The 27,258-nt window shown below is 41.6% G+C and overlaps 1 protein-coding gene across 1 annotated transcript in view; it reads left to right on the top strand.

The window, feature by feature from the left end:
- LOC138113214 (von Willebrand factor D and EGF domain-containing protein-like) overlaps window positions 1-27,258 on the top strand; it is a 171,308-nt gene that overhangs the window by 16,099 nt on the left and 127,951 nt on the right. The window contains exon 2 of the mRNA XM_069021266.1: window positions 20,600-20,784. Coding sequence (XP_068877367.1) covers window positions 20,600-20,784 — 185 coding nt within the window. The remainder of the gene's footprint in view (window positions 1-20,599; window positions 20,785-27,258) is intronic.

Genomic DNA, 27,258 nt, shown 5'->3' with positions numbered 1-27,258 from the left:
CTGTGAAACACTCCACAAAACGTACATGCAAATGCAGCTCCTCCTGCTTCCTGCCTGACAGCAGCTTACAAAACTGATGGGGAATCTCTTCACAGCTCTGCTTTATTTTAGTCTTCACCCCCGCCCCACAGGCATCCTGGTGAGTCTGTCTTTCTCTGGGAAAGATAAGATATCCTGCCTGCCTTGTTAAAAGTCAGCTTAGGGAGCAACACAGGGCACCACCAAAGCCCGTGTAGTTTGCCTGCCTCCACCTCCCAGAAGTGCACACCATCTACACATCCAGGAGGGACCAATCCTCCCCTTTTCTTCATAGTCACAGAGGGGTTTTATGACAGCAGGAGGTGCTACCTGGGGCTTGAAGCAGCAGGACAACAACCTGATAGCCTGGATAGCCTCGGAGGCCACCACAGTCTCTTGTCCCTTGCTGTGTACAAAAGCCAGCAAAGTCAGACAAAATATAGACATGTTGAAATAAAAACACCTTTTCCTAGAGTGAATTAGATAATAATTTTATCTAAGACCTGTAGGAGAAGATTACTTATTGCTGTCTGGTGTCTGCAGAGAGCAACAGTTTCATCTTAATGATGCTCTGGCATTCACACTTCAGTCCTCAGCAAGCACTCACAACATAAAAAGGGTGCTACTTATGCATTAGTTTCTGTATTTGACTTGAAGAAGCAGATGAATAAAGCTAAATAAATGTGAACTGCTAGACCATGGGACTTAATATGGTTTTGGAAACAGGCGATGGAAGTTTTAATTGCAGACAGAAAGATTTTGAGATCATTGAGATCACTTCCATCTGACACTAATGGCTGTGGTTTCCCAAATCAAACCCCAGAATTTACAGCCAGGCTCAGCACCCACTTTGCTTAGATCCTTTTTTACAAGCAGTAATGACCACTAATGAAACAGCCAAAAGCCCAGGTGGCTCTCCCACAAATTTACATTTCAGAGCCTCGAGACCTGATCCTGCAGCTGCCAGCTTCACCCTGGGAAAACCATTAGCAGCTGGCTTCACATCTAGAAAAAGAAAATGAAATATGTTGCATTTTCACAGCCATCAATCAGCAGACACAGTGCCAGGAAAGCTTCATAATGATGTAGATATCACCAAGTGACTTTGCAAAAAAAAAAACAAAGTACTTTTCAGGGGGAAAGCGTATGCAAAAAACCACAACAGATTATCTCAGTGTACACTTGTGTGTGTGGTGTGATCCCTTTTGTTTTTAGACAGGAGAGGATTGAGGTCAGAAAGCACCTCCCTTGCCAGAGGGACAGTGTTCACCTAAGGATGGTAGCAGGAGGGCACATTTCCCTTCAGCCCTCAGCACCACCTCACTGGAGCCATGGCAGGGGGCTTGGCCCCAGCCCTACCTGATTAAATGAGCATCTTTGCCCACCCTGCTGAGCTTTCTATTATTTTGTGGAGAAGAAAGTCCTGAGAGCAGAAGACCTTAAAATGAAAAAGAGTTGGAACTTCAGAGTTGCACAATGATGCAAGTAAGCTCAGAAATAAATAAAAAAATATTAATGAATAAAATGTCACTTTTGGCATTCAATTGGGTTTTTTTCTTAATGTTCTGCAAAATGGCTGAAAATTATCAGCAGCATCACTGCTCCTAAGTGTTGTATTTCCAAATGTTTTTATGCTTTTACCCCTTTTTATTATCTTTACTGTTTTCCTGAGAGAGACACAGAAATGTCTGGCATAGCTCATGCTGTGAGCAATCCTTCTGTGAGAACTGAATGAAAACAGGCTGATAACAAGGGTGATTTCATTAAAAAGAGCTCAGCCCAGTGGCTGGTTACACGGGATGTTATTGAAATTATGCATGCAGAACTCCAGCACTGTCATATTGGTTTAGCTCGTGTTCTCCATGGCACAGGAGAAAGTACCTTTGTCAGTTCAGTGGAGAAAGGTTGGAGATGATTGAGGTAAAACAGCGGGAGGAGACCAATGTGATTAAGTCACACAGGCAACTGCCCTTGTATAACACAGTAATGGAGGGGAAAGCAGAGGGCAAACTAAAATTAAGCCAAAAGGACACAGGAGACAGGCTACACATATAGGACATGGAAAGGATGTACACTGAGCTGATTTGTACAGCAGGCAGACTGCAAAATGTTCGTGCCCTGTATTCAGATATCTCCTGTTAATATTGATGGGAACTCTGTACTAACTAGTGCTGGAATGGACAGTCTGTTTAGTGAACACACATGGAGAGAGGCATGTTTAATTAATTTTACAGTCGTGGGCAGAAAGGTCAGATGACAGCACGTGAATAAAATCCCCAGCATCCAGATTGGACAAGAGAAGAAAAAAAAAAAAAAAAGCACAAGGAAAAACAAAAAGTATTTGAGAGAAAAGCAAGGTCAAGTCTGGACTTGCTCTGGTGATTGTTCACACCTCTTCAACAGAAAATAAAGTCTTAATTTTGCTGCAGGTCACCAGCTAAGAATAGCCTTATTGCAGGAAATCTTGGTCACTTCAGAGACAAAAGAGTCCACTTTAATTGGTTCCCTCTGGGTAGAGCAGTGTAGATACAAGTCACAAAGCAGATGCTCATGTGAGACATGGGGCAAGCAGGGTGCCAGCACTGAAGACAGCAGCACTGCCTGGTACAATTGGGCACTCATTACACACAGTGGAAATGTCTACAGATGTACAGATAGTCACTAAAAGTGTATTTATTATCCTGTCCTTCTCCAGTGGATAAGGAACTATGGAAGCACAGAATAGTAACAGATGCAAGTTACTCCTCCTAGGAGGATGCAAGTTTTACCTCCTAGGCAGGAGGTAAAAACCCAACTCCTTCCAAGGCAAGGAAGCACTCCGTGCCTTGAACAACCTGACAGGACACTACCCAGCACCAGGGCAGAACAAATATTTCCCCTTCTGTCTACCAACACACAAAGTCAGGGTGAGAAGTGCTCACCAGCCAGGAAACCCCAAAGCTGCAGCTGCTTGCACTGCTGCAATTTGCTCCTCGTGCCTGTAAATTGTGTTATCCAGCCTCTGTGGCACCACCATGCCCTGATTTCCTCAAGGACTGGTGCTTCCTGCAGCTCTCCGGATAGATGACACTCCACTGCAGAGCAGTGAGCCAGTATTTCATGTCACTCTTATTGTGAGCACGTGGCTTTAATGCATGTATTGCTCAAAGTAGCAAAACCCATCTTGGAAATGCCATTTATTTCCAGACAGGCTTTTCCTGTCTTTATTATACTAACTGGGTGCTTAATTTACAGTCATTAATTTACTTTCATAGCTTTTGTGGGGTGAAGGCCAAATAATATCAATGTTAAAGGCAAAGGAAAGTAGTGCAGATCCATTAACAGGGAAGAAGAGCAGGAAATACAAAGGGAATACAAATGAATTCAAAGTCGTTTTTGCTTCCTTTTTCTCAGACATTTCACTACAATCAGATATTTAGCAGATTGCTTCAAGATGTTAATAAGAACACAAGGCACAAAAAAGAGAGAAAGGGCTAGAAATGGGTATACCACCTTGAGTAAAAGCCAAATCGTTATTTGAATCAGAAGTTGCCTTCAAAAACGAACGCAGAACTTCTGACATCCAAAGGGCAAAAACAGAGGCAAAAATTCAGTGCTTAACAAGAAAAAGTAAAAAAAAAAAAAAAAAAGAGGATGGTTTGAGACCCTACAAACCAGCCAGACTGCCTTCCATGCAGGTTCCTAATGACTTGCAACTTGCAGAGTTACTAGGAAAAATTAAGAATGGAATTTGTTACTGAGCGTGGTGCACATAAAACACAGCAACTCATTAGACCTGTGCACATGGATCTGAGAGGCCACAGCTGGACTACTGTGGCTAATTTTTGATCATCCCACTGAAATAAAGCTGGACAAATTAGAGGCAGTTCAGAAAGGGAGCTGCAATGCTAACAAGGGACCTGGAAATGTGACCTGAAAGGAAAGTGAAAAAGAAATAGGCTTACCTTAGAGAGGGGAGCACTGAAAAGGGCTGTGTTTATTCTTCTCACATATGAAGCAGAGAGGCAGCAGTTGGCTGTTCCTCATAGCCACAGATGGCAGCAAAAGAGGGAGACCAACCTGAGCAGGCCTGGAACACCCTTAGCCATGATTTAAGCAGTGAGAGACCTTGTCCAGGAGATCAATGTTCACAAAATTCCCTTCACCTGGAACTTTAAGGGGAACAGGCAAACCCCACAGGCACATGTCTTAGCAACCTTAAATCCTCCCTCACCAAACAGGGAAATAAAGTGGTTGGGAAAAGCTGGTGTGGATCATTAGGAGCCAATTGCACCATGTGAGCCAATTCTCTTCTCTTACAGCATTACTGGTCCAGTAAGAGGAAAGTGTGAGGTGTGGGGTATCCTGCCTTCACCAACATCTCCAGGACAACAAGTCAATGGTTAGAGAGACAGGGAAATGAGCCTGTGTGTCCCATGTGCTGGGCTGTCTGATCCCTGAACCCAGAGCTGCCCAAAGCAGAGGCAGGCACAGAACTGCTCTTCCCTTTCATGAAAAGCACAGAGACTTTTTTTTTTTCATTCTTTCACACTGAAATGAAACAAAATTCCTTTGAAATATTTAGTAAAAGCACATAGAAAGAGAGGGAAAGGGAAAAAGATCCTCTTCTTCTCTCCTTTGCCCACACCCACCACCCCCAGTAGCTATCACCCCAGAGACAGTGACATTAATTTGGGAAGTTTTGCTCAGGCAGACACAGAGCAGAGCCCAAGCCTCTCAGTTTGTGGTTTCTCTTGTGCTTTGATTATGCCAAAGTGCAGAGCTTTCTCCCTTTTCTTTTCTCCCTTTTCCCCCTCCAGCAATTCTGTACTAAAAATCACACAACAAAAACTTCAATGGAGAAACACACTCTGTGAAAATCTCAGCTGTGGCGAGTCAACATTTTCCAACTAGAAAAAAAAAAGTCATCAGAAAGCTCACAGCCAGCTCCAACATCAAGACTTTGGAGGCAGCTACACTTTAAGTGCCTCATATTTCTGCATATCAGGGTCGTCAGTCAGGCACCCAGAAAACAAGGAGCACAGGAGTGATGATCACCTCTGACACGGCTGGAGTGACTTATCCAGCATGACACGGGCCCCTGTGGCAGCCCTATCCATCACCTCCTCGGGGCAGCATTCCTGGAGTCATTTTTTCCCTCCAAAACATCAATACCAGCTAACACTTTTTAAACACTGTCATCCATTTCAGTCAATCTTATTCTTCATAATTTCAGTTTCTTTCTGTTGGGATATTGGAGCGTATTTCATAGTGTGAAGTGTCAGGAGAACAACTGCATCAAGGAACAACATCCTTTCCCTTGCCACTTATATTTGTTTGCTCGAGCAAGATGTACACATTCACCCCAGCAAGAGATTAACTGTTCTGATGCACCACCACAGCCTGAGTATCTCTTAGACATACTAAAAACCTCAACATTCAAAACCTCTGCATGACCAGAAATCAGATTTTTAGGTAGTTCTGCTACCCAGCCTTCTACTGCTTTTTTTCTTCCTCCATAACACTGGATCACTTAGATAAGATCTTAATGGTGAGGCTACTGCTTGGCTAGGTTCTCCACGCCACTGCCTCAGCCTATTTATATGCAATAATCTCCCAAAGAGCTTATACTTTTCACTTTTATCAGCCAAAAAGCATACTGGAATTAACATATGGTATCTCATGCTATTCACTTTCTACTGAATCCAAATTCTCTGGGGCAAGTTGTTAGCAGGGAGTAAAACAAGCATGTGAAATCCGTGCCAAGCCCTAAACAGACAAGGGGTGTTAGCAGCCCCCCTTGTTGAGCAACAGGGGACTTCTTGAAGTCCTCTCCTGAGAGGGACCTGCAGATATTCCCCCAGGACAGCACTGGAGGCCCTGAGCAAATGAATTTGCAAAGTTTTTTAGGGAATTTCTGGGAGCTGCTCAGAGAGATAAGTCCCGTGTCAAAACAACGACTCTCTGCTAGGAGCACACACCGGGCACTTTAGCATTCCTAAAGTTCACAGATCTTATCCCATGTGTGACAAAGGGACTGTGCAATCCCTGGGGTGTGTTGTTGGATGCAGGGGGATGAATCAACCTCCCCCAGTCGTTTCCTGCCCTGTTTGCTTTGACCTTCCATTGCAGTGCCCAAGTGTCCTGTAGGTCCTTGCTCCTGGATGGGCTTGGACCTCAGGACAGCAGGGACCTGTTTTCCTCAGGGCATCCCTCTCTTCCTCCTTCCAGCAAGGTTTTCCCTTGAAGACAGAGATTTTTTTCCCCCTGTCAGTGTGAGAGGTGCTAACTCAGCTGTAGTGCTAATTTTAGTTGGGCCAGAAGAAGTGATTAATTGGTCTGTTTATTCTCTTTAGTCTTGACATTTTTTGTTAACAGGTCCAGCTTCTGCTTGATTTGGCAGAAAAGCATTGACTCGTACTTTAGTTATTATACATATATATACACCTGCCTTTTAAAAAGGGTGAAAATCAGTCTCTTCTGCATATTTCATGTGCACATGCCTATGATCACATGTTAGTTCTTTACATCCCACCCTCAGGGAAAGGAGATTTAGCTTAAAGACTATTTGCAGAGGCTCTTGCAAAGAGCTGGACTGTCATTTCTCATGGAATCGCAGCCAAAATAACCTGCTGTTGTAAGAAATCTTGGACTTTGGTGATGCAAAAATACTGTAAATTATTATTGCAAATAAGACTTAATCTGTATAAAAATCTGTTTCATTCTTGTCATGAAGTCTATATCCTAAGAAAAGGTTTTCCTTGAAAGAGAAAAGGTAATTTTTCCTACCTTAGAAGAGGATTTTAAATGATGGGACACATTCCAAGAACAGGTCTGAGAAGAAAATATGAAGACTGCAATCCTATGATCAGAGTGATAATGTTTTTGGTCCCTGATTAAAGAGAAAAATTCCACTTTGATGTGCTCTCTTCAGTCAGGAGTCAGAATGAATAAGCAACAAGTACCAAGAAATGAGCTTGAGAGAAATACAGAAATTAACTGGTTCACGTGGCCACCTGCAGTCAGACCTGCCCTGCATTACCCACCTCAGTGACTGAGACCCTGACGCCAGATCAGATTGGCTGGCAAGATGAACGAATTTTCATCATCACCATGAAGAATTGCAACCCAAAAATGTCCAAAATTGTAGTAAGGGCAGGCAGCTGTCTCCATGGTGGATGAAGACTCAGTCTTGCTGTTGAAGAAATATGTAAAAATCTTGCAGGAGTATCTAGGGGAGGTATTCATTTATCTGGTTGATCACTACTGTATGGGAGATCAATTAGAGTTGGACATCCTTGCTTGAGGTGATTTGCATTTTCGACCTGGCTGTCCCACAGCCAGAATTAAAAAATTTTCAAAAATAAAAATATTTTACAAAAGAGCTCATCCTACAGAGCAGTTCATATGAATGAAGGAAATGGAGATAAGGAAAACAAAACACAGGGATAATGCTCCTTGGAGCAGACCAGTGCTGTGAGCACTCTTGGGAGTGTGTTTTGGGTTAAGAGGGGGTTAAAATGGCATCAGTGACACTTTTCCCCACATCAGCAAGTTCTACCATAATTTCATTTGAAATCCAACAAGCTATTTAGCCTACAGAAAAATAGCTACATTTTTTCTGAAAGTTTAAATTTTTTTTCCTTTCAATGTCTTTGCAATTGAAATGCCTCAATGCCTCCTGCTTCCAAGATGTTTAATTTTAGGTTGAAGAGGAGTTTAGCTTGAATTTCAATATTATCAATCACTCTTTGTGATTTTAAAGATTTTATTTCTCTGGGAAAATGGAAAGATTTTACTTTAGATTGAAATAAGTAACTTTTCCTCAGCGGACAAGTGAATTGCAAATCATCTAGACACTAAATCTTCTGTGTGCTGGTAACATCTGTTCAACAGTTGCCTTTTTTCAAAATTTACAGCAGCACACCACGATAGCCATGTCTTTCTGTCCCTCCTGCATGCAATCTTTCACTTTCTGCTTTGCTCTGGGTGCTGTCTGTACTTATATTATTGCAGCAGAAAAATGTAGAACATTAGCATCTGTTAATCCTTTTATACCTCAAGCCTTCACATGTTTGTCCAATTCTGCTTTTCATTGTGCCTTCATGTCTCTGGAATAGCCTCAAAATTCCAGATACAGCAAAATAACCTAAAGTGTCTCCAGGCCCTGTGGTGCTGCTGGAAGGATATTTTAGAATTAAGATAATTCAGTGCTTTAAGTGTGTTTGCTGGATCCCTAGGAGCAAACTTTTACCCCATTTTGCAGGGATTTAGCCATTCAGATGTTATTAATATCAAGCCATGCTGCTGAATCTACATGTTCTGTGAGGGAATAACCTAGATTTGAGTGCCTTGCTTTGCACCAGACGCTTATTTCAGCAAATAATAGAAAGGATGAAATGGAACTTGACTTGAGCCTACAGTGTTACTGTGGCATGACAGAGGAGGAATGAGAGGCTAAGGAATATCTAGCAAAGATCTTCACAGTAAATTTGGACCCTGGCTTTTCTTCCACACCACATTTTAAAGTCTTTGTGGGTTAAAAATAGAATCCCAGAGTGTCCTGAATTGGAAGTGACCCACAAGGATCATTGAGGGAGAGCTGAAGGATGATCACAGAGAGTGGCAGTTCGTGGCAAAAGGTTAAGTTTGCTTAAATAATATGGGGTGAGAATTGTGAGGAATGAGACAACTCTTTTTAGAAATTAAAACAATTTATTAAAACAGAAAAATTGAAAAATTGCAAAAAAAAAAAAACTAACAAAATATAAAAATTTTGGATCCTGATGGCTCGAGAGATATGCCCCAGGAGCGCAGGGATTCAGGAGCTTTAGGCTTAAGACAGCTCTGAACCTCAGGTAGAGAAAAAAAATAAACTTGCAGTTTAGGCTGGTCAAAAAGAAATCTATTTCTAAAAGCCCCTAGAAAGGGGTAGGCTTCTCCAGCACTGCCTTAGCAAGCTGGAGAGGAAGGGAAAGAGAGTGGGCGTATCTTTTGGATTCCTTTTATAGCTTTTGCTCCGCCCACAGTCCGCCCACAGCCCACCCACAGCCCACCCCCCTGGTTCAAGGCGGTTGGTGTTTTCCCCTTGACAGACCACCTCTGTCCACCAATGGCTCCTCCTGGTCAGAGGGGTGATATTAGTTGAGATAAGGGTCATGTGCTTATGGGGGGCTGGGCTGTTTGTTGCAACTGGGGTTTTTTTTAAAATCTGCCTTGAAACCAAGATACAAGTAAAACATAAAAATACATCCAACACATCTTAAAACACTTGTAAAGGTATACAGTAAACACAGGAAGACCATAAAAACTTGATTAGTGTACCTGGACTGATGGATTGATTTTAACATTCAATTTAAAAATATTAAGCTCAAATTAATTAAAGCACTTAATATGCAAAGACCAAGCACAAATAGGGATTTCATGTATGACAAGAATAAGAGTCCAGAAAGGAGGCAGCAGAACACTTTGTTATTAGACCTGTGGTTTTCGTCAAGAAATTATGCATTTTGTAAACAGAATTGAAAATGCATCAGTGCAAAGAAAAATTCAAAGAAGGGAAACAGCATTGGAAGTTGGCCAAGTTAGAGTGTTCTTATTTATACTGAATAGTTAACAAAACTATAGAAAAGAGAGTGGTTTCAGTGGGAGGGGATCTGCCATGAAACAGCCAAATGCTCAGGCCACTGCCCCAGCACATGGCAGTCATGGTTTGAAGTCAGGGAAAATCAGCCAGCTCCAAATCTGCCCATGAAGCTCAAACCCAGCAGAAAATGTCCCCAAATGCTCCTCTCACCTGTTTGTTTGCCTTCTGCTGGGCCTGTTGTGCAATCTGTGCTCCAAACACACCCAGTGCCTCTCGGAGCATTCCCACTGCTTGCAAACACTTATACAACACAAATCATCACCCGGGCTAAGAAGGGTTAATGGGATCCTCCTTTCTGAAAGCAGAAAGACAAGCATTGTGGGGGCTATAAAAAGGGAAAGTGTTCTTGACTGAGGTCACCTGTGGATAAAGGTGAACGGTGTAGGGGCTGCACAGCAGCGTGGGCACCACCACTCCTCAGTCTATCACAGGCAAACCCGCTTTTGTTCCTGGGCTGACAGGGGAATTATCCAAACCCCGGGGTTAAAAACATCATCCCAGTTCTGTGCTACCCCACCCACACTGAGGGTGCAGTGGGAGGGGCAATAGCCACTCTTGCACACAGAACCACAGCTGGCTCCCACACTAGTTGCAGTTGTAGGTCCACACCATGGCTTTTAAAGCGGCATTTGAAGTTTTATGGGTAACTAAACCTTCTCTGAACTGGGTTAACTGTAGGAAACTACAGAAATAGAGCAGCCAGGACTTCCACGCCAAGTTTTAGTTATGTGTGCTTGTGCAGGATATCAGCAGATGCCAGACAGATCTACCCATACAAAATCCCTGTTCTCCAACCAGCTCCTGGAACAGAATCAAAGAACCACAGAATCACAAAATCATTAAGATTGGCAAAACCCTCTAAGATGATCGAGTCCAACCTTTGGCCAAACACCACCTTTTCAACTAGACCAGAGCACTGAGTGCCACATCCAGTGAATTCTTGAACACCTCCAGATGGTGAATCCACCACTTCCCTAGAAAGTCCATTCCAATGCTTAACAACCTTTTCAGTGAATAAATTTTTCTGCTGTCCAGCCTGAACCTCCCCTGGCTCAGCCTGAGGTTACATCCTTTCATCATAAAACAACTCATAAAACACAACCCAGAAATGACCAAAGCCTGACACTCACCAGGTTTTACATAATCAAATTTTACAAGTTTCAAAAGCAACTCAGCAATGACTGCAAATTGCTAAAGAACAAAGTAGCAAATGATAAATTGATTGCCTGCTGTTTCTTTGTGCACTAATTTGTGTTATGGCTTTCCAATCTGAAATTGCTCTACTAGATTTTTGCCAATTGTTTTTATTTCTAGCTCAAATTGCAAATGAAATGACTGTGGTAACCTGACTGCATCAAGTCTAATGAAGAATTGATCAATTGTCATATTGTAGGGTTTTTCTGAACACTGGTTTCTGGCCTGTCTTCTTAGGATGAAAATTACACTTATTAGCCAATTACCAACTAAGAATGCAAAATTGAGTCTTGTTTTGATAACAGAAAGATGGAAGAAAACCTGAAATACTGCCTGTCTGCCTATAATCACCTTGTTTTACCTATCTTTATACACAGATAACATTTGCAGGTCAATTATTCCCTAGCAAAAGAATTGAGATCTGGTTGCTTCCTCCTTCAGTTCAGAAATGCTATTTTTTTTAAACTGTTTTTCACTAAAAGGTAGAACTTTCGATTTTATAATCTAAAAGCATACTCTCACTGTTATCAGGCAAGAAGGAGGTGGAAGAGTAGAATTGAAAGCTCAGCATGGAAATGGCTCCATGGAAATAAAAAATTGCTAGGATTCATGTCATCTGGTGAGAAGAAGCTGTACTGCTTTATCAGTGTCTGAGGAGGAGAGTGGTTCCCATTGAGAATACTCCATCTGGCAATCTGATTTTCTTTTCTTTTCTTTCTAAAGACCTAGAAAGTGCCGGTGCTATACCTCCTGTTAGAAGCACCATTTCAACAGTGGTGGAAGAAATCCCCACCCCATTCCTGAATGGGAAACCCTCCTGCAGCCCAATCAGCCACTGAGGGACAGAGCTCATTTCTGCCTCAGAGGACCTTCTGAGGACACAGACGTCCCCAGCACACTTTTAAGTGAGCAGAAGCTTTAAAACACACAAACCTGCACTGTGATCAAAGTTAATTCCGTGTGAATGAGAAGAAATCAGTAGGTTTGCCTTCTGCATGGCTGATCCTGATCAAAGCACAGCTGCCTATAATACAAATTGTTGCACCATTTGGGGCAACAATTGTCTCCTGTCTATTCCTGTGCCTCCCTAATCCCTCGTGTCCCCCACGAACTCGAAGATCTGTACCTGCAGCTCTGGCTGGATGGCCACAGAAAGGCTTTTGGCTTTACATACATATAATTATGGAGATGTTTTTTTCTTGTTATGGTAATTGCATCCTAAAAGGTTGTATAGGTAGCAGCTTTAAATGTGGTGAAGACTCAGCTGATACCAGCTGAGCTGCATTTTCTTTTACACCAAAAAGCAGCTTTTAGCTGAAGGCCTTATAGGTTCCTGAAACCTTGCTATTTTTATTGGTGCTCCTACTACTTCTGGTAAATAAGCAAAGATCTGTGGAGCAACCAAAGCAGAGATGACCCTAAACAAAAAGGAAAATTAGCGCCTGTTAGAACTGGGAATTGGGACCTAAATTCAACTAAATAAAAATAGCAAATATGTTTATCTGGAGGTTTTTGTATACAGGAACTGAAAGTCTTGATGTTTCATGGCATGAGTAGGTGTCACCAGACCTCTGCCAGGTGCTAGACACACAGCCAGGTGTGTGAGATTCCCTGGAATACCATCATGGCTGAGGGAAAATGCTGGCTGGAACGGATACAATCCTGTTTCTCTGGGAGGAAAGCACCGATTTATTTTAGTTTTGAAGATATCATGACTATATGTACAGAATCTGTGCCTTTTGAAAGTTGAAGAAACAAACAGTGAGGATTGCTGATAAATTTGGATTTTAGAAATCTATTAGGCTTAATGTCGCAATTCCACGGTTGGGAGTAGCCAGCTTTATCTTATCACAGTGGCCAGGCAGGCTTCTGGCTATTTCTAGCTCATGACCTTTTATTTCAATATTTTTTTAAATCCATCCAGAGTGCTATAATGCATGAGAAGAACTTTTTACATCCACAGCAGGAGCTGCTACGTGCTTGAACATGTTTCATATCAACTCTCTCCAACTTTCACACAGCAGAGAGCCCACAAGGGGATGAAGGACAGGGTCAAAGAAAACCTAAATTTTGGTTAGGATGGTCGTGAGATCCTTCCAGGTTTGTGCATTAGCTGGGAAGTGGAGCTTGTCTGTGTGCATTATTGCAGCACTGTAACACATAAAGCCTTGCTCCAAAGGCAAGACTGAACCCAGCCATTCATCCCAAATGTCAGAGCCCTGACAGAAAGGCCCATTACAAACATGTGAAGAGAGCATGGCTGCTGAAGCACTGTCTTGCCAGGCAATGGGATGAATAACAGCAATGAATAATAGCAAAACAATAGCAGGAAAAATTGCCTCGTCACCCCACATCCATTAGGAGCTCAATCACAGCCAGGACACACACACGGACCTGGCTTTGGCAGTGCTAAGCCAACTGCACTCGGAGTCCCCTTATCTGCTCACCAGCCTCTGCTGCATCCTGGAAGCACTGACAGCAAGTGAGCAGTGACACTTTCCCCAGCATAATATAATCAACACACAGCCCTGCATTGAGGAAGTGCAGGAAAATGTGGCCAAAATTCAGCATTATCCATGGGAGCAGTCTGGAAAAATGTGTGGCTCGCAAATGGTAATTAGCCAGCGTAGTGGCTGAGGCATAGAAACAACTCCAGCTCTCAGAGGGGTAAACCATGGAAATAAAATTTCCATCTGAATAGAGCCCAGTGGGTTCTAAAATCAAAACCTGTGAGTTTGGTTTTGCTGCTTCTATTTAGGAAAGCTGCATTTGTGACTGTATGTTCAACTGAGATTAGGAGGTAAGAAAGACCCTTTTCATTTGATTTCACTTTTTCATTCTGAGGGATGAGAGCAAAATAGCCCAATCAATAACAATAATTATAATTTTCTTTTTATTGATTGTTCAGAAGCCCTTAAAGGCATCATCATTAACTTAGAGATAACTTGAGGAAATTTATGAGGTTTTGAATTCTGTTGTGACACAGCGATAGTAAGTGATTTCTATATTCAGATTCTCAACCTGCCTGGCTCTAGGGCTGAGCCAGAATGAGTGAGGAGGAGACTTGGTAAAATATAATGGAGCTATTGACACCATTTGGCTTTTCTCTTTTTTCTAACTGGCACATGCAATAGATGAGGCTGCATTTTGCAAAGCAGGGTATCTACTGACTTCACCCAGCCCGTACAGCTGCTCACTGCTTTTTGTCCATGTGGTGTTTCCTGTCCTTTTTGTGTCCACCTCATTATCCATGAACAATTTTCACACTGATGAGAGATGCCAGACAGTGATTCTTGGAGACTGAAACACTTCAAAGGACAACACTTCTGCTGGGCACTTCTTGGCTTGCTCACTTCAGTTGGCCACACATCCATTGTCCCTGAAAATAAACAGTTCCTTCATCTTCTCTATTTATGGAGCACTGAAGAAAGTGCTTTCCATCCCATCTGCTGTGAGAGTTGTCCAAACTCCTCTGTAACCTGCCAGGAAGTTCCTCAGACTTTGCTCACACTCCTCACAGGGACCCCTCATTTTCACCTGTTTGGTCAGACCCTCTTGGCACCTCTTCTGGCCCCACACAAAATGCTTCTCTGCCTGTCTCTGCACCCAGCTGTGTGAGCTGTATGCAGCTCGTTATTCTGCAAATTATTCAGGGACTACACAGACTAAAAGAAAAGTCTCACATAATCAATTCCTCCTTTTGAAACCACAAGTTAAAAATAGACATGCAAGGCAAGATAAGAGATACGAGCATGAATAAATAATTGTTTGCTCTGGAACTGAGCGTTGGCCCTTGGTTTGTCAATAGTTTATTGCTTCACTCCATAGAAGACCAGGATGATAAGCGACCTTGTTCCCAGAAAAATGAAATTCAGATGCATCAGAAAGAAAACACCTTCAGATTGTAGGAGGGTTTTATTCTCACATCTGCCTGTTATTCAGTACAAATAGCATGTATTAAATGTCATATTCTTTTCAGCAGGTGCTCAGCCTCTTGCCTCTTCCTGGGTCAAAATTTCTATAATTACATTCATTTTGCACAATGGTTCATTTATCGCTATCAATTTTGCCTTATGAATGCTTTGTGACTTGTTCAAGACCTGGCCATTATGAGTGTGTGGTGTTTGTACAATGGGCTTCCTTATCATTTCAGTTCAGTAGGAGGTTCCTCTGCTTCTGAAATCTCTGAAAATAGTTTTATTTATTAGCTATCAAGGTTTTTTAACACAATTATTATGTTTGATCTACTTGAGGAGCACTCGGGTAGATAAAAGGAGATTCAAGCATTTTAATGTAGTGATCACTGTCACATTCACAACAGTTTTCTGCCTCTGAATATTGTTAAGAATGAAAACTTTTTGTCATCAACAGGCAGAATAATTGAAGTAAAATCTTGGTAAGTATTGGTGAAATAAGGCAGAAACTTCTATCTTTAATAAATTATTGGATGTTCCTTAGCTACAAATATCTTATCTGTTAACAGATGTTTGTCCACCTGGAACCTGCGTGCACCAAAAGGAATTTTTAAATGTTGTCCGATCAGTTGGATTCCACTATTATTTTGAACACATCCATTAAGAGCTTGGAGAGAATTTCCCTTTCCCAATATCTGCCTTTCCTTTTCTACATAAACTCTCTTTCAATGTCTGGTAAATCATATGGGGAAGTGATGGCAGTGACATGCTGAAAGCTTCAGAAACTCTTACCTGAGCTTTTCTACGTCACTGAAGTGCAGCCCTTGAGCACAGAAGTGGCTGGTGATTAAAAAACTTCCTTCTGTTTCTAAAACAGAAAGAGAAGAAAGGGAATAATTAATTTGGAGTTATGGCTTATTAGCCTCAGCATTTCAGACTGATTTTTCCATATGAAAATCTTTCATAATTTTCCCATGAAGAGAAAGTCAAACACACTGGAAAATGTTTTGTTCCACTGTGGATTGTAAGAAACAAAAAGCAGAAATGTGAAAATCTTCCAGGGATGGAAGGACTTCAAAAATCTAATGTCATACAAATGTCAAAAATATGAGTACTCATACATAATCTGAAATACAGGTTTTTTTCATACCCATGTATGTATACATACATATAGCTACATGTATTTTTGGGGAAAACTCCAGGTTGTGCTCCCACGATGTGGGAGATGATGGCAAGAAGGAAATCTGCACGTGGGGACACATCTTTCCTGTCACAGAGCCATCACAGCCGATCACCAAATGCTGCTGTTGGTTAGCATTGCCTGTATCAGTCACTGGCTTTTCATTCACTCTCCCCACAAAAGTTATTTTACAATTTGCCAGCTATTTTCCAAGGCTTTAGAATGCCCTTTAGATATATTGTGTGGCTTTGCCCAAAGCAAACATGCACCTCAGGCTTGTGGACTATACTTCTTTCAGGGTTTCCTGGCTGCCATCACCTATTGATATTATTTGATTTGCAGTCGCTATTCAAAGCAAACAAACAAAATCTCACAACTTCTTAAACCTTCCTCCACATAAGCCACTGATATTTGCTGGGAGCAAGAGGGACAGGTAAAGCTCTATTACACTTGTATTCACCTGTCTTTAGAAATGAAAGATTTAGCAAATTATTTCCTTACAATTTTTCAGCCTGCCACTCTTAAGTTTCCTGGCTTTGTCCCTGATGTGGCTGCTGCTTCTTCCCACGGCCAAGAGCACCAGCCAGGAGGGACAGACCCTCAGCAAATGCCTGGTGTTCCCAAAGCAGCATTTTTTCCACCAATAACTCTGCCCAAGAAGTGTACAGGTGACTCAGCTCTTTGCAGAGCATCCAGCTACCAACCTGCTTGAACCCCCAGCGGGTGTTTCAGGTGTTAAATGTGTGGGTGGGCGGCGGGTATCCCAAAGTGGGGAGTATCCCAAAGTGGGGAGTATCCCAAAGTGGGGAGTATCCCAAAGCGACACCCTAAAAACACCTTTCCAGACTCTTGTTTGGCTGGTTCCTGGTGCAGCCCCGTGGAGCCTCAGTGCCACCTGGTTCAATAATGGCCAGCACAGAATGGGATTCCAGGCTGTCCCCAGGACCTGCTGACGTGAGTGTCTTTCTCCAGCTGAGGTCACACTGAGATTTCCTTTAGCTGAGAGCCAAACCCCCTGTCCACAGCAGTATATTCAGTTCAGATATCCACCTCCTGCTCATTTTCCGTGGGGTATTTCTGGATGCTTCTGCCTTCTCCTCTCCCCAGCAAGCCCACGGGCTGCCCCTCCTTTCCCACACATTAACAGATGACTCTCAACATCCAGACAGTAACAGCAGCATTCCTCATGGCTTCAATGGAGACAGATTTTTCCCCAAGGAACCTGCTCCATCATACCACCAGAGCTACTCAAATGTCGTTTTCACTTAGCAGATACAGCAGGTATTGTTATTTGTTTGCTTTCAGTGTCAAAAAGGAGTTACTCAGTGTCTCTTTGCCACAATTTGCTGCCAAAAAGTTGTTACATTTAAAAAAAAAAAAAAAAAGCTTTTAAGTCTAGTAAAGCAAACGCATCCTTATGTCTTAGAAACAGCTTCTTGCCTATATTGAGTTTGGTGGTGGGTCAAGAAGCAGTTCTTTGCACCAAGCACATCCAGCATTTAATTCCAGCAATTCTCTGGACAGACAGCCACAAAATCTCACTGCAGTGTTTAATTTCTTCCTGAAAGAAACCAGAACAGTCATAATGACAAGCTCCCTAAAATGTCAGGTTGTTTTTTTTCCTTTTTTTCACAGGCCCCTTTAATACAATAATTGAAATAGAGCTGGATTAAATTAAATTTGTAGGTTCATCTTACGTAAGAAAATAGCTTCCTTTTAAAAGCAACCTCGTCTGAATAGCCGAGAGTAGCAGTGGCTCTGTACTAGAGGTGGATGTGGACATCAAGGTGGACTACTGGGATATTGAGCACTTCATAACTGTCCCCAAGCTTGACACCTGCACCTGAATTTAAAATTGACAGGGAGGTGTCGTCTGATTTGAATGTAGCTGCAGCCACCATATGGCACAAGTGAGCATCTCTCAGACAAGGAACCAACAGGGCTCAGCTGTGCCATCTTGTTGTTTTGGTTTTTTTTTTTTAAATAATGTTTTTATAATAAAGTCTGATGACAGTGATGCCTTTATTCATTTATTTCTTTGGGAAAGCCAGTGGTAATTAACTTGCACCACAGCCTGCAATTTGCATGTTAAAGTTTACAATCATCCTGTCACAGGGCCATAATAAGCACCATTTTACAAGGGGAACTCAGTAAGTGAGGGTTTGCTTTGCTCGTGGCTCGCTGCAAAACCTGGGTGAGGTTTTTTGCCCCATCGGCTCCGCGTGCCTCGGTCTGATCTGCGTCAGGGACGGAACAAAATCCGGCAGGTTGGCTCCAGGGGAGCTGACAGAGGATCAGTTTGCCATCCTGCCTCCTCCATGACAGCCTGCCAGCATAACTAAACCCAGGCACAGGTCCATAAACAGACTCTGACAGTGAATTCAGGGTAAAATACACCTTCAGAGGTGGCTGTTTGAGCCAGGGCTCTTCCAGAAGCAAACACATGGCTTTCATCCCAACTCCTGTTACATTTACTGGATGAACACCCCTCTTCTTAGGGACCTTGTGTGTCTCCCCCACGTGCTCCTCCAAGTGCCTCCCTGGCCTTTGCCAGGCCCACCTGCAGCGTTCAGCTCCTCTGGTGTTAATATGAGAAAGCCTTTTCTAAACTACTGCAAACAAAACCATGCAAGGGATGAAAAATAATTAGCCATGTGTCAGTGTCTAATATATTTGCATTGTTTAGACAGAGTAGTTAATCACTGGTAAAACCACAACATGTGGTGTGAATTTGGATTATAGCTAACACATATCGAGCAGAAGGCAATTAGTTACATTTAAAGGCACAATTTGATATTATTATTATTGAGAAAGTGAATGCAATTAATTATATTACAGTGTCCTTGCAGGATTCCTGTGGCAATACTATGCAAAGACCTGTTTGCTTTTAGGTTCCTTTTGCTTTTGTTCAGACAGGAGCTAATTCAGGCAAGCAAAAAGCACCACAAGCCAAGATTCTGTTCCCATTAACACTCCTGAAGCCGTGAGAGGTACTGGAGGAGTCAGCAAGGGTCTGCATTTTTTTAAGGGGTTTTAAATATAGGGTAAACTTTTCATTTGAGTAAAATAGTTGGTCTGCTGAAATGTCAGTTCTTCCCTTGGGCTGGGAATTAGCAAAGGACAGTCTCCATGTGGTCTCCAACAACGACTTCTGAGGGAAGAAATTTGATCCCAGATTTAATTAGAGGTGCAATATTTCCAAGTGTTGCCTCTCTGAAATGTCTCTTACCTATAGAAAAGAAAAGCTTAGGGCACTTCTTTTTTATTTAAAAAGGCAATTGTATTAATTCAGCTGAATTTTGCATTGGAATTGCAATGGCTTTGACAGTTTAGTTCCCTGAAAATTGCAATAAAGGCTTTGTTACGCTACATTTTGTCCCCATTTGTCTTGTATACCATTGCCTTGCCTTTGGCACAATCAAAAAAATCTTTAAAAATACTGCCATAAATGGATTGACTTTGACCTTCTGAGTATCTTGTCAATAAAGTAAAAATGATAAATGTGTTTCAGAGTGCCACTGACGTAATATTAAAGCGGAGTCACAATCTGAGAAGTGACATTTGAAAAATTATATTATGGGGAGGGATCTTATTCTCTGTCAATGGTGCCAAATAAATAAGCTCTATTTGCAGTGAAAAGAGGTGATTTTGCTAACTGCCAGGTTGTGCAATTCCTGCGATGTGGCCTCTGCCTCTTACATCATCATTAGCAATTAAAGATTACTGCTGCAAGAAATTAGCTGAACCTTCTGTTGCTGAAGCACAGAGCAGAGCAGCTCCACCTCAGTCCCCTCCTGTGACTACTCTGCAGTGCTGACACAGTGAAAAGGGACTTGGCCTCATCAAGAAATGACTCAGATAACCAAGAAAAGGCTGTTTCTGCCACATGATCAGATCTTCTAACAGAATCACCACATGGCTTCTTTTTAGTAGATGAGAAGAAAAGAACTGAATATTCTGTAAAAGAGTCAAGAAATGTATGAAAATAAACAGGGCAGGTGAATAAAGAAACATACATCAAGGGGCAGCAGGTTTGATTCAGACTTTGAGATGCACACGCAGAAGCTCTGATGTGTTTGGCTTTATGCCTCAACTGAGCCTGACCTGTGGCTTGAATATTTGCAAGCCTAACTTGTGCTGATTTCTCAAAACCCTCTATTGTTGTTTTTACACCATTTCTTTTCTTTTTTGTCTTTTTAACATCTTTTGTTTTAATTCTTCTCAGCTCATATTTAAAAGCATGTGAAGTGCACTTTATACTTGAGCATGAATTTATACCATGATTAAAACGCTCATGCGTGTAGTAAACTAAATTAAAACCCCACGTATTTTCAAAGGTCACAAGGCTTTGGAACCTCAAAACACTACTTGATTTCTGAGGAGGAGTGGCTCAGATGTTAATCCCTAAAATTAGGCTGGAATCACGTTAAAAGGTGAAGGGTTTTGGTCCTGATTCAGACAGGATGAAAATCTAGATAACTAACATCTTTATGTTACTAAGCTTGCACTTTTATATATTTAACTCTGGAATTGTTTGCCTTGAAAATCAGCCCAATCCTAAAACGAACCATAACATGAAAGGATATAGGATTCAAGCAGCTATCAGCAGCGTCCAGTGGAATTAAACTGATGAACTGATTAATCATTGCCCTTTTCCAGCCTCCCCAGCTCCCGAGTGCTGGCCGGGGGGACACCGCATCCTCCGCAGTCCCCGCAGGAGCACCAGCTTCGACTCCCTGGAGCTGCAGCGAGTGGCCAGCCAGCACCTGGTGTGTGACCACTCCTTGCCACCGGCATGGTACCGCCTCATGCTCGGCCACCTGCCCGCCGAAATGCCCACCAGATGTGTCGAGGTCAGCAGAACCTGAGCTTCCACCCTGGGGAGCTGGAATAAACCCCCTCGGGGAGTTTTCCTCCCCATCCATCTCTGTACTCTCCTAGCCTCTGTATCCAGTGGGGATAAGTGGGTGGTAATGGGAAAACCACTTTAATGATGATGATAATAATAATAATAATAGTAATAATAGTAATTACAACCATAATGGCAACAACAACAAAACCAACAGCAACAAAACCACCACCACCACCATCAAAACCAACAATACCACTGTCATACCCAAGGGCATGAGAGACCAGGATTCCTATGGAATAGCCAATATTCAACCAGACTAGGCAATATTCCAACATAAAACCAGGTGTTTTCCAGCTCTGCAGAGGGATTTTTAGTAATCCGTGTATGTCACCTCAAGCTGTGCCTTTTCCAAGAAACTGTATGGCTTTAAGAATGGATTCTGAAACCTGACTCTTTTCCCATATAAATTATTATGAGTTAGGGATTTCTTCTGATGATGAAATCAGAAAGATTAATATTTAAAGCGATCTTTGGGAGAAGTGAAGGAAAAGCTAAAGTTGAATCTTTTTCTGCAATTATCATTTCTTGCATTCTTTAGTTTTGTAAGTATGCTAATGGCTTTCTGGAGCAAAAAAACTTCCACCACATAAGACTACTCTATAAAAGAGACAAAAAAAATAATTATCTGGTTTTATGTGTGTTTAATATGTATGACAATAATGTTTAACTTGCAATCATTGTTGCCAGAGCAACATGAGCCCCTCGCTAAAGTCATTGCCACCTCAAATATCCCAACTGCAGGAGGTTAGAATAATTTCAAGCATAAAGTTAAACAAAATTATTCAGAAAATAACAAACTAATTACCATAAATTACTTTAAAGATGAAATATTCATCCTAGAGTGTCAGGATCTTTGGTATCAGGTAATTCTACTCCAGCTGGAGAACCCTCTCAAAATTAGCAAAAACATTTTACATTCATTCAAACTGGACCTGTGAAGTCATCACAACTGAAGTATATCTTAATAATCTAACGTTTGATGAAATGTTAAGAGACAGTTGTTGTTTCTGTAGAATTTCTAACACTTTGCATACATAAGCTATAAATCTTATTAACATGAATAATTGGCAGGATTATTATTGAAATATTAATTTCATGGCAGGTCATCCTCGAATATCCCAATGCACTATGAAGTTTTACAGGTTGCTCTGTAAGTGTACATGCATATTCTATAATATTATTTAATTTCTCATTATATTTCAGCAATTTTGAGTATGTAGCAATGCTCAACTCTATGAAATTGCTTTCTAACAATGCATGCTTTGTTTCTTTTAATCTCTTCTCTGGAGTTTTTCATTCAGGTTTGTGAAGGTATATTCATTAGTTTAGTTTCTTATCTTGTAACATAATTCGTGCCATTGGTTTCTTCATTATCCTCTGAATGACAGTAAATCTCTGCTTCACCACGCTGATGAAGGATTACATCTGTTAGATGTCACAACTGGAAGAATACGCTTCTTTTAGATCTCCACCCTCTAAATCTGCCTCTACATTCTATCTCTTCCACTTAATTAAATCATTGTTTGATTTGGTTTCCCATTTAATTTCAGCAAAACCTCTGGAACAAAATAATTTAAATTAATAACTGCACAGCTTCCACTCCTTAATAAGCAGTTATTATAGGACATTCCAGTCTGGCTGGAGCGAGCTGATTTTAATTAAAAAAGTCAAAGACAAAACCCTGAACAGATAGAAGAGAAAAGAGACCAAATAAAGCCTGACAATACGGCTGCAGAATTAAAAAGAACATTACTCCAGTACCTTGTAAAATATATGCCTGGTGATATCTTGTTGATACTGGCCAGATACAATTAGCTGCTTATCGATGGATGAGATTAACTTCTTAATTCAAAGTGCTGGTGGGTAAGGATTTCTGTCACCCAATTGAGCTCAGGAGGGATTTAAGCCATAATGGAGATTTAGAGGTCCTGCCCAGTGTGGGGGAGAAGTGTGGGAGGACAATGGCACATGCTGGGGGACACGAGGGAGGGGAGCTCCCAGAGCCTGACTCCTCCAGAGATACTCTCAATGCCTGCATTCTGAATCTGGCCATGAAAAAACCTCCACAATAAAAACATGGCCCTGTCTGCATACGATTTTGTAACCATAGGGACTCTCATATTCTACAGAGAGGAGAACCAGGTCAGACACACAGGGGTTGTGAGAGCCCCAGACTACAACTGTGTCACAGCTGAGAGGCACAGCAAACTTTGCAATGAGAAACAGCTCTTAAGGAGCTGCTTCTCATACACTAATTTAATAAAAATGGGGGGAAAAGGGGAAGAAAAGACAGAAGAAAAACCCAAAAGCTTTTAAGTCAGAGAAAGTGAAAATATTAATTGCATTCCTGAACCCACCATCCCTTGAATCCAACTGCTGTCCATAAACTTATTCCTCCAGCGGCAAAATGTTTTTGATTGAAAGAGCTTTCCAATTTAGGCTTTGACTGCTGAATTTCTCAGGGCAGGTAACAAATGATCCTGACCTTCCTCCCTCTGTTTCTTCCTTGCCTTTCCCCTGTGCTCCCAAAGGAGACACAGCAATTACCAGATCCTGGACATGCACTCCTGGCCACAGCCACTCCCCTATCCAAAAATAAATCCTAGTAGAAATTCAATACAAATTTGTAAATTTTGGATCCTCAGGTATTGAGGCTGCTGCTACAGATCATGGTTTGTTCTTTAAGAACTGCCAAATTTTCTGTGAAAGGCAGAAACTCTAAATGAACAAAGGATAGGGAAGCTTTTACTAAGATTAAGGCAGTGTACTAAGAAGCAAGAAACAATGCACAGACATGGCCAGACCATAGTAAAATGACCTTCAGAGGAAGAAAAAAAGATGGAAAAATTAAAGCTCAACAGAAAATCTATTAAAAATACAGAGAAGCACTTAACAGCCAATATGGGGAAAACATACATCAATTACAGAATTTCCAGCTTCTGAATTTAAATAATACAGGCTATATGCATACATCTGGATACATGTACATACGGGCAAGCCCCATGGGAGGCATAAACACTAAAAAGAAATGTGAGGGAACATCACAAGCTAATGTTATTGAAGATCTGCTTCACAGTCAGAGAAGAGATCAATCTGTGGATTTCAGCAGAGCACTGCACGCTGCTGCCTGTAATGCAAATTCAAATGCCACACCACGCTCACAGCTAAGCCAGAAATGGGCTGAAAATTCACTTCTTCCTGTGGAGAAGTTCCACTGGCCCCAAGTGCTTGCCCTCACCCACAGCAGAATGTCATTTTCTGGAGGCAATGGCAGGAAAGGGGAAAACTTCATTTTTTGCATATTAACAATCTCCAGCAACCCCTGGTTCAGGGACTTCTGGGTGCAGACATGGGTTGTTCAATTTTCTTGTGAGGGCAAGAGGAGGGGCAGACACCGGTCTTTTCTTTGTGGTGACAGTGACAGGACCCAAGGGAATGGCCTGAAATTGTATCAGGGGAGGTTTAGGTTGTATATTAGAAAAAGGTTCTTCCCCTAGAGGGTGGTTGGGCACTGAACAGGCTCTTCAGGAAAGTGGCCACAGCTCCAAGCCTGACAGAGCTCAAGAAGTGTTTGAACAATGCTCCCAGGCACTTGGTGTGACTTTTGGGGTTGTCCTGTGCTGGGCTAGGATTTGGACTTGATGAGCCTTGTGGGTCCCTGCCAACTGCAAAAACTCTGATTTAAATTCATTTCTCTCCCATGAGCCAGCCCAGTAACTGCAATTTTTTGGCATACACAATTCTGTAGCAAGCTTTTCTACAGGGTACTTATGGATATGAGACTCTTTTTGGGAAATGCCCAGTAATACCTGCCTGTGATGGTGTATCAAGAGTACTCCCAATACCCTCCTTCAGAAATTTCATCCTCTAAATGAGCAAAACCCTCTCCAAATCTGTGTATGCTCGAAATTCATGTACAACTGTAAATGTGCAGGCAGAAGGACGCATTATGCAGTAAGAGTTGGTATTTTCTCAATAGTTTCATTTTTAGCAATATAAGTTTACTTTTTTACATATATACTGGTTAAATGTTAATCTTTGGTGTATGAAACAAGGTCATGTTAAAGCATGTCAAATCTAACCTGCCCATGATGCTTAGTATTTCAGTCCCTGGAGAAGGAGAAGGTGTATTTTTCCATACTCAGTTTCATTCCCTCCTCTTTAACCTCTTGTAGAACATTTCATACTCACAATCAAAACACAGTATCTCAGCTGCATGCCATTAATTTATTATTTTGCTTCAATTTTTATTTTGCTCTGAATCCAGCCCCACTTTGATTTGCAATTGTTCTATGAATTTAAAAGCAAGTGACTCTTTCAAGGTATCATTTAATCTGTAATTCTTTCTCGCACACATACGTGAATATTCCAAATCATAATGGTAGGTATGAGGAGCCTTTGTTTTTCTTGTTTGTTTTTCAGACATGCAGAAACCCTTCTGTAGAAATTACAATTACAGCCTCTATTGTTCAGAGGAATGTGCTTAAAAGAAAAACAAGACAGGCACCAGTTTAATTGCTACTACAGATATTCCTGATGTAAACTGATATATGTGGACTTTGGCCACAGACTGAAATAAAAAAAAACCCCAAACTTATTTACTTTAACTAACTACAAAGAAATCTAAAAAAAAAAAAATAAGCTAAAGTCAAGTTCTGAGTGGATAACAGATGCAAAATCACAATGCTTTAACTGCCAACCAGCAGCACACCAAAAAGCCTTCCATCTCCATCCAACTAAAACAATGCATTCTTCCTCACATATGGTGCTAGTTATTTTTAACAGCATAATTTCAGCAATACCCAAGTGACAAGAACAATCGAGCTTGATTTCTTCGTGCAGTTATGAAGAACCACAGTGTTCAATCAATCAAACTGGTTGATACTCCAAACCCCAAGCAAATGGAAGGAGACACCATTGTTCCCTTGTTTTGGAAAAGGGGGAAAACACTTTTTTTATTATTTAGGTTTTCTAAATTGGATTATTTAAATGATTATCTGGTGCCTAATTAGGAATCAAAAATACTTAATGAATGCTTGCCTGTTACATAGAGGTGTTGCAAAGATTAATTGGGTAAGGTTTATAAAATGCTTTGAAGATGAAAAACACCATTTAATTACGATTAGATAAAGTATGGAAGAATACTAAAGAAGGCTGGCAACAGCCTAAAGTGCCCCTTTTGTGTTGGAGAAGTTCTCCTTTGTGCAAGCTGTGCCACTGGATGCCTAAACTTGTGGAGTTTGCTCTTCTGTAGAGGTAGCTGTGTAACTCCTCTTTTTCCTTTTGGAAATGCTGCTGAGTGGTGTGAGACTCCCACATCTCTCCAATATAGAGCAGCAGTGACTGTAGATATTGCAGGTAAATGCTCTGTCTTAAATCCCTATCATTTACTACCTCTGTATTCAATTTTCTGGTTACTCTCCCACATGACAGGTACAAAATTCATGCAAATTGTGCCACAGTGGGGACTTCAAAATTTTGGCTCCGTTTTCCTAAGTTTCTATAGTTTTTGTTTTGTTTGGTTTTTTTTTTTCCTGTTCTTATCTCTACTGCTGATTGAACACATGAATACACATTTGCCCTTGCCTTCCCAGGTCTACCTTCTAATTCCCAGAAGCCTCATGCAGCCAATCCTTTTGGCTAGTGTGCAGCAACTTGCCCGACTCAGAAGAACCACACACAGTTCATAGCAGAAAATAAATTCATGTGTGTCATAGAGCTGCCAGGAAAACAGAAACACTTGATTTATACCAAGATCCTTCCTTGGCCAGCTTGTAATCCTGAATTACAGTTTGTTACAATAACTTGCTGTCTCACAGTCTGACTTTTTCTGGGTGTAAAACCCCTCGTAAGGGTTGGCCATTGCCTGTAATTTGTGCACATTACATAACAAACTGTCTCGCTCAAGTGGTTTCAGTGCAGGATTGGCCAGGGCAAACACAGGAGATCCCAGTGGGGGTTTATCAGAGAGCTGCACGCTGATGTCAGTGATGCTAATCCACACTTTCTCCAGCACTGAAATGGTTCACAGACTTCTGGTGAGGATAAAAATGGAGAAAATAACCATCTTCTTATGCCAGCATTTCATTTTTTTCCCTCCCTGTGTTAACAAGGGATCCAGGTCCACTTTTATGTATGGATCACTTTCTGTCTTTTTTCACAGCCAGAATGCACTGGCATCTGTCTGTTTATCTACATGGCCCCCAGCACAACAGAGAGATGGGTGTCTCATTAATGAATTATCTTCCCAGCACTGCTGAAAGGCACCAAAGTGCTATCACCATCACAGTCATCTCCACCTCTTTTTGAGAGATAAGAAAGTGAGGTACACAGAGATTTGTTATTTGCCCAAGGTCAGGCAGCAGCCAGAGAAACTGAGGCACTGAGTGTGCCTGGCCAGAGGCAGCCCAGCAGT

This window comes from Aphelocoma coerulescens, chromosome 7 (genome assembly GCF_041296385.1).
Source record: "Aphelocoma coerulescens isolate FSJ_1873_10779 chromosome 7, UR_Acoe_1.0, whole genome shotgun sequence".
Lineage (NCBI taxonomy): Eukaryota > Metazoa > Chordata > Aves > Passeriformes > Corvidae > Aphelocoma > Aphelocoma coerulescens.
The sequence above is the reverse complement of the archived record's forward strand: the minus strand, read 5'-3'. Positions and strand labels throughout refer to the sequence as shown.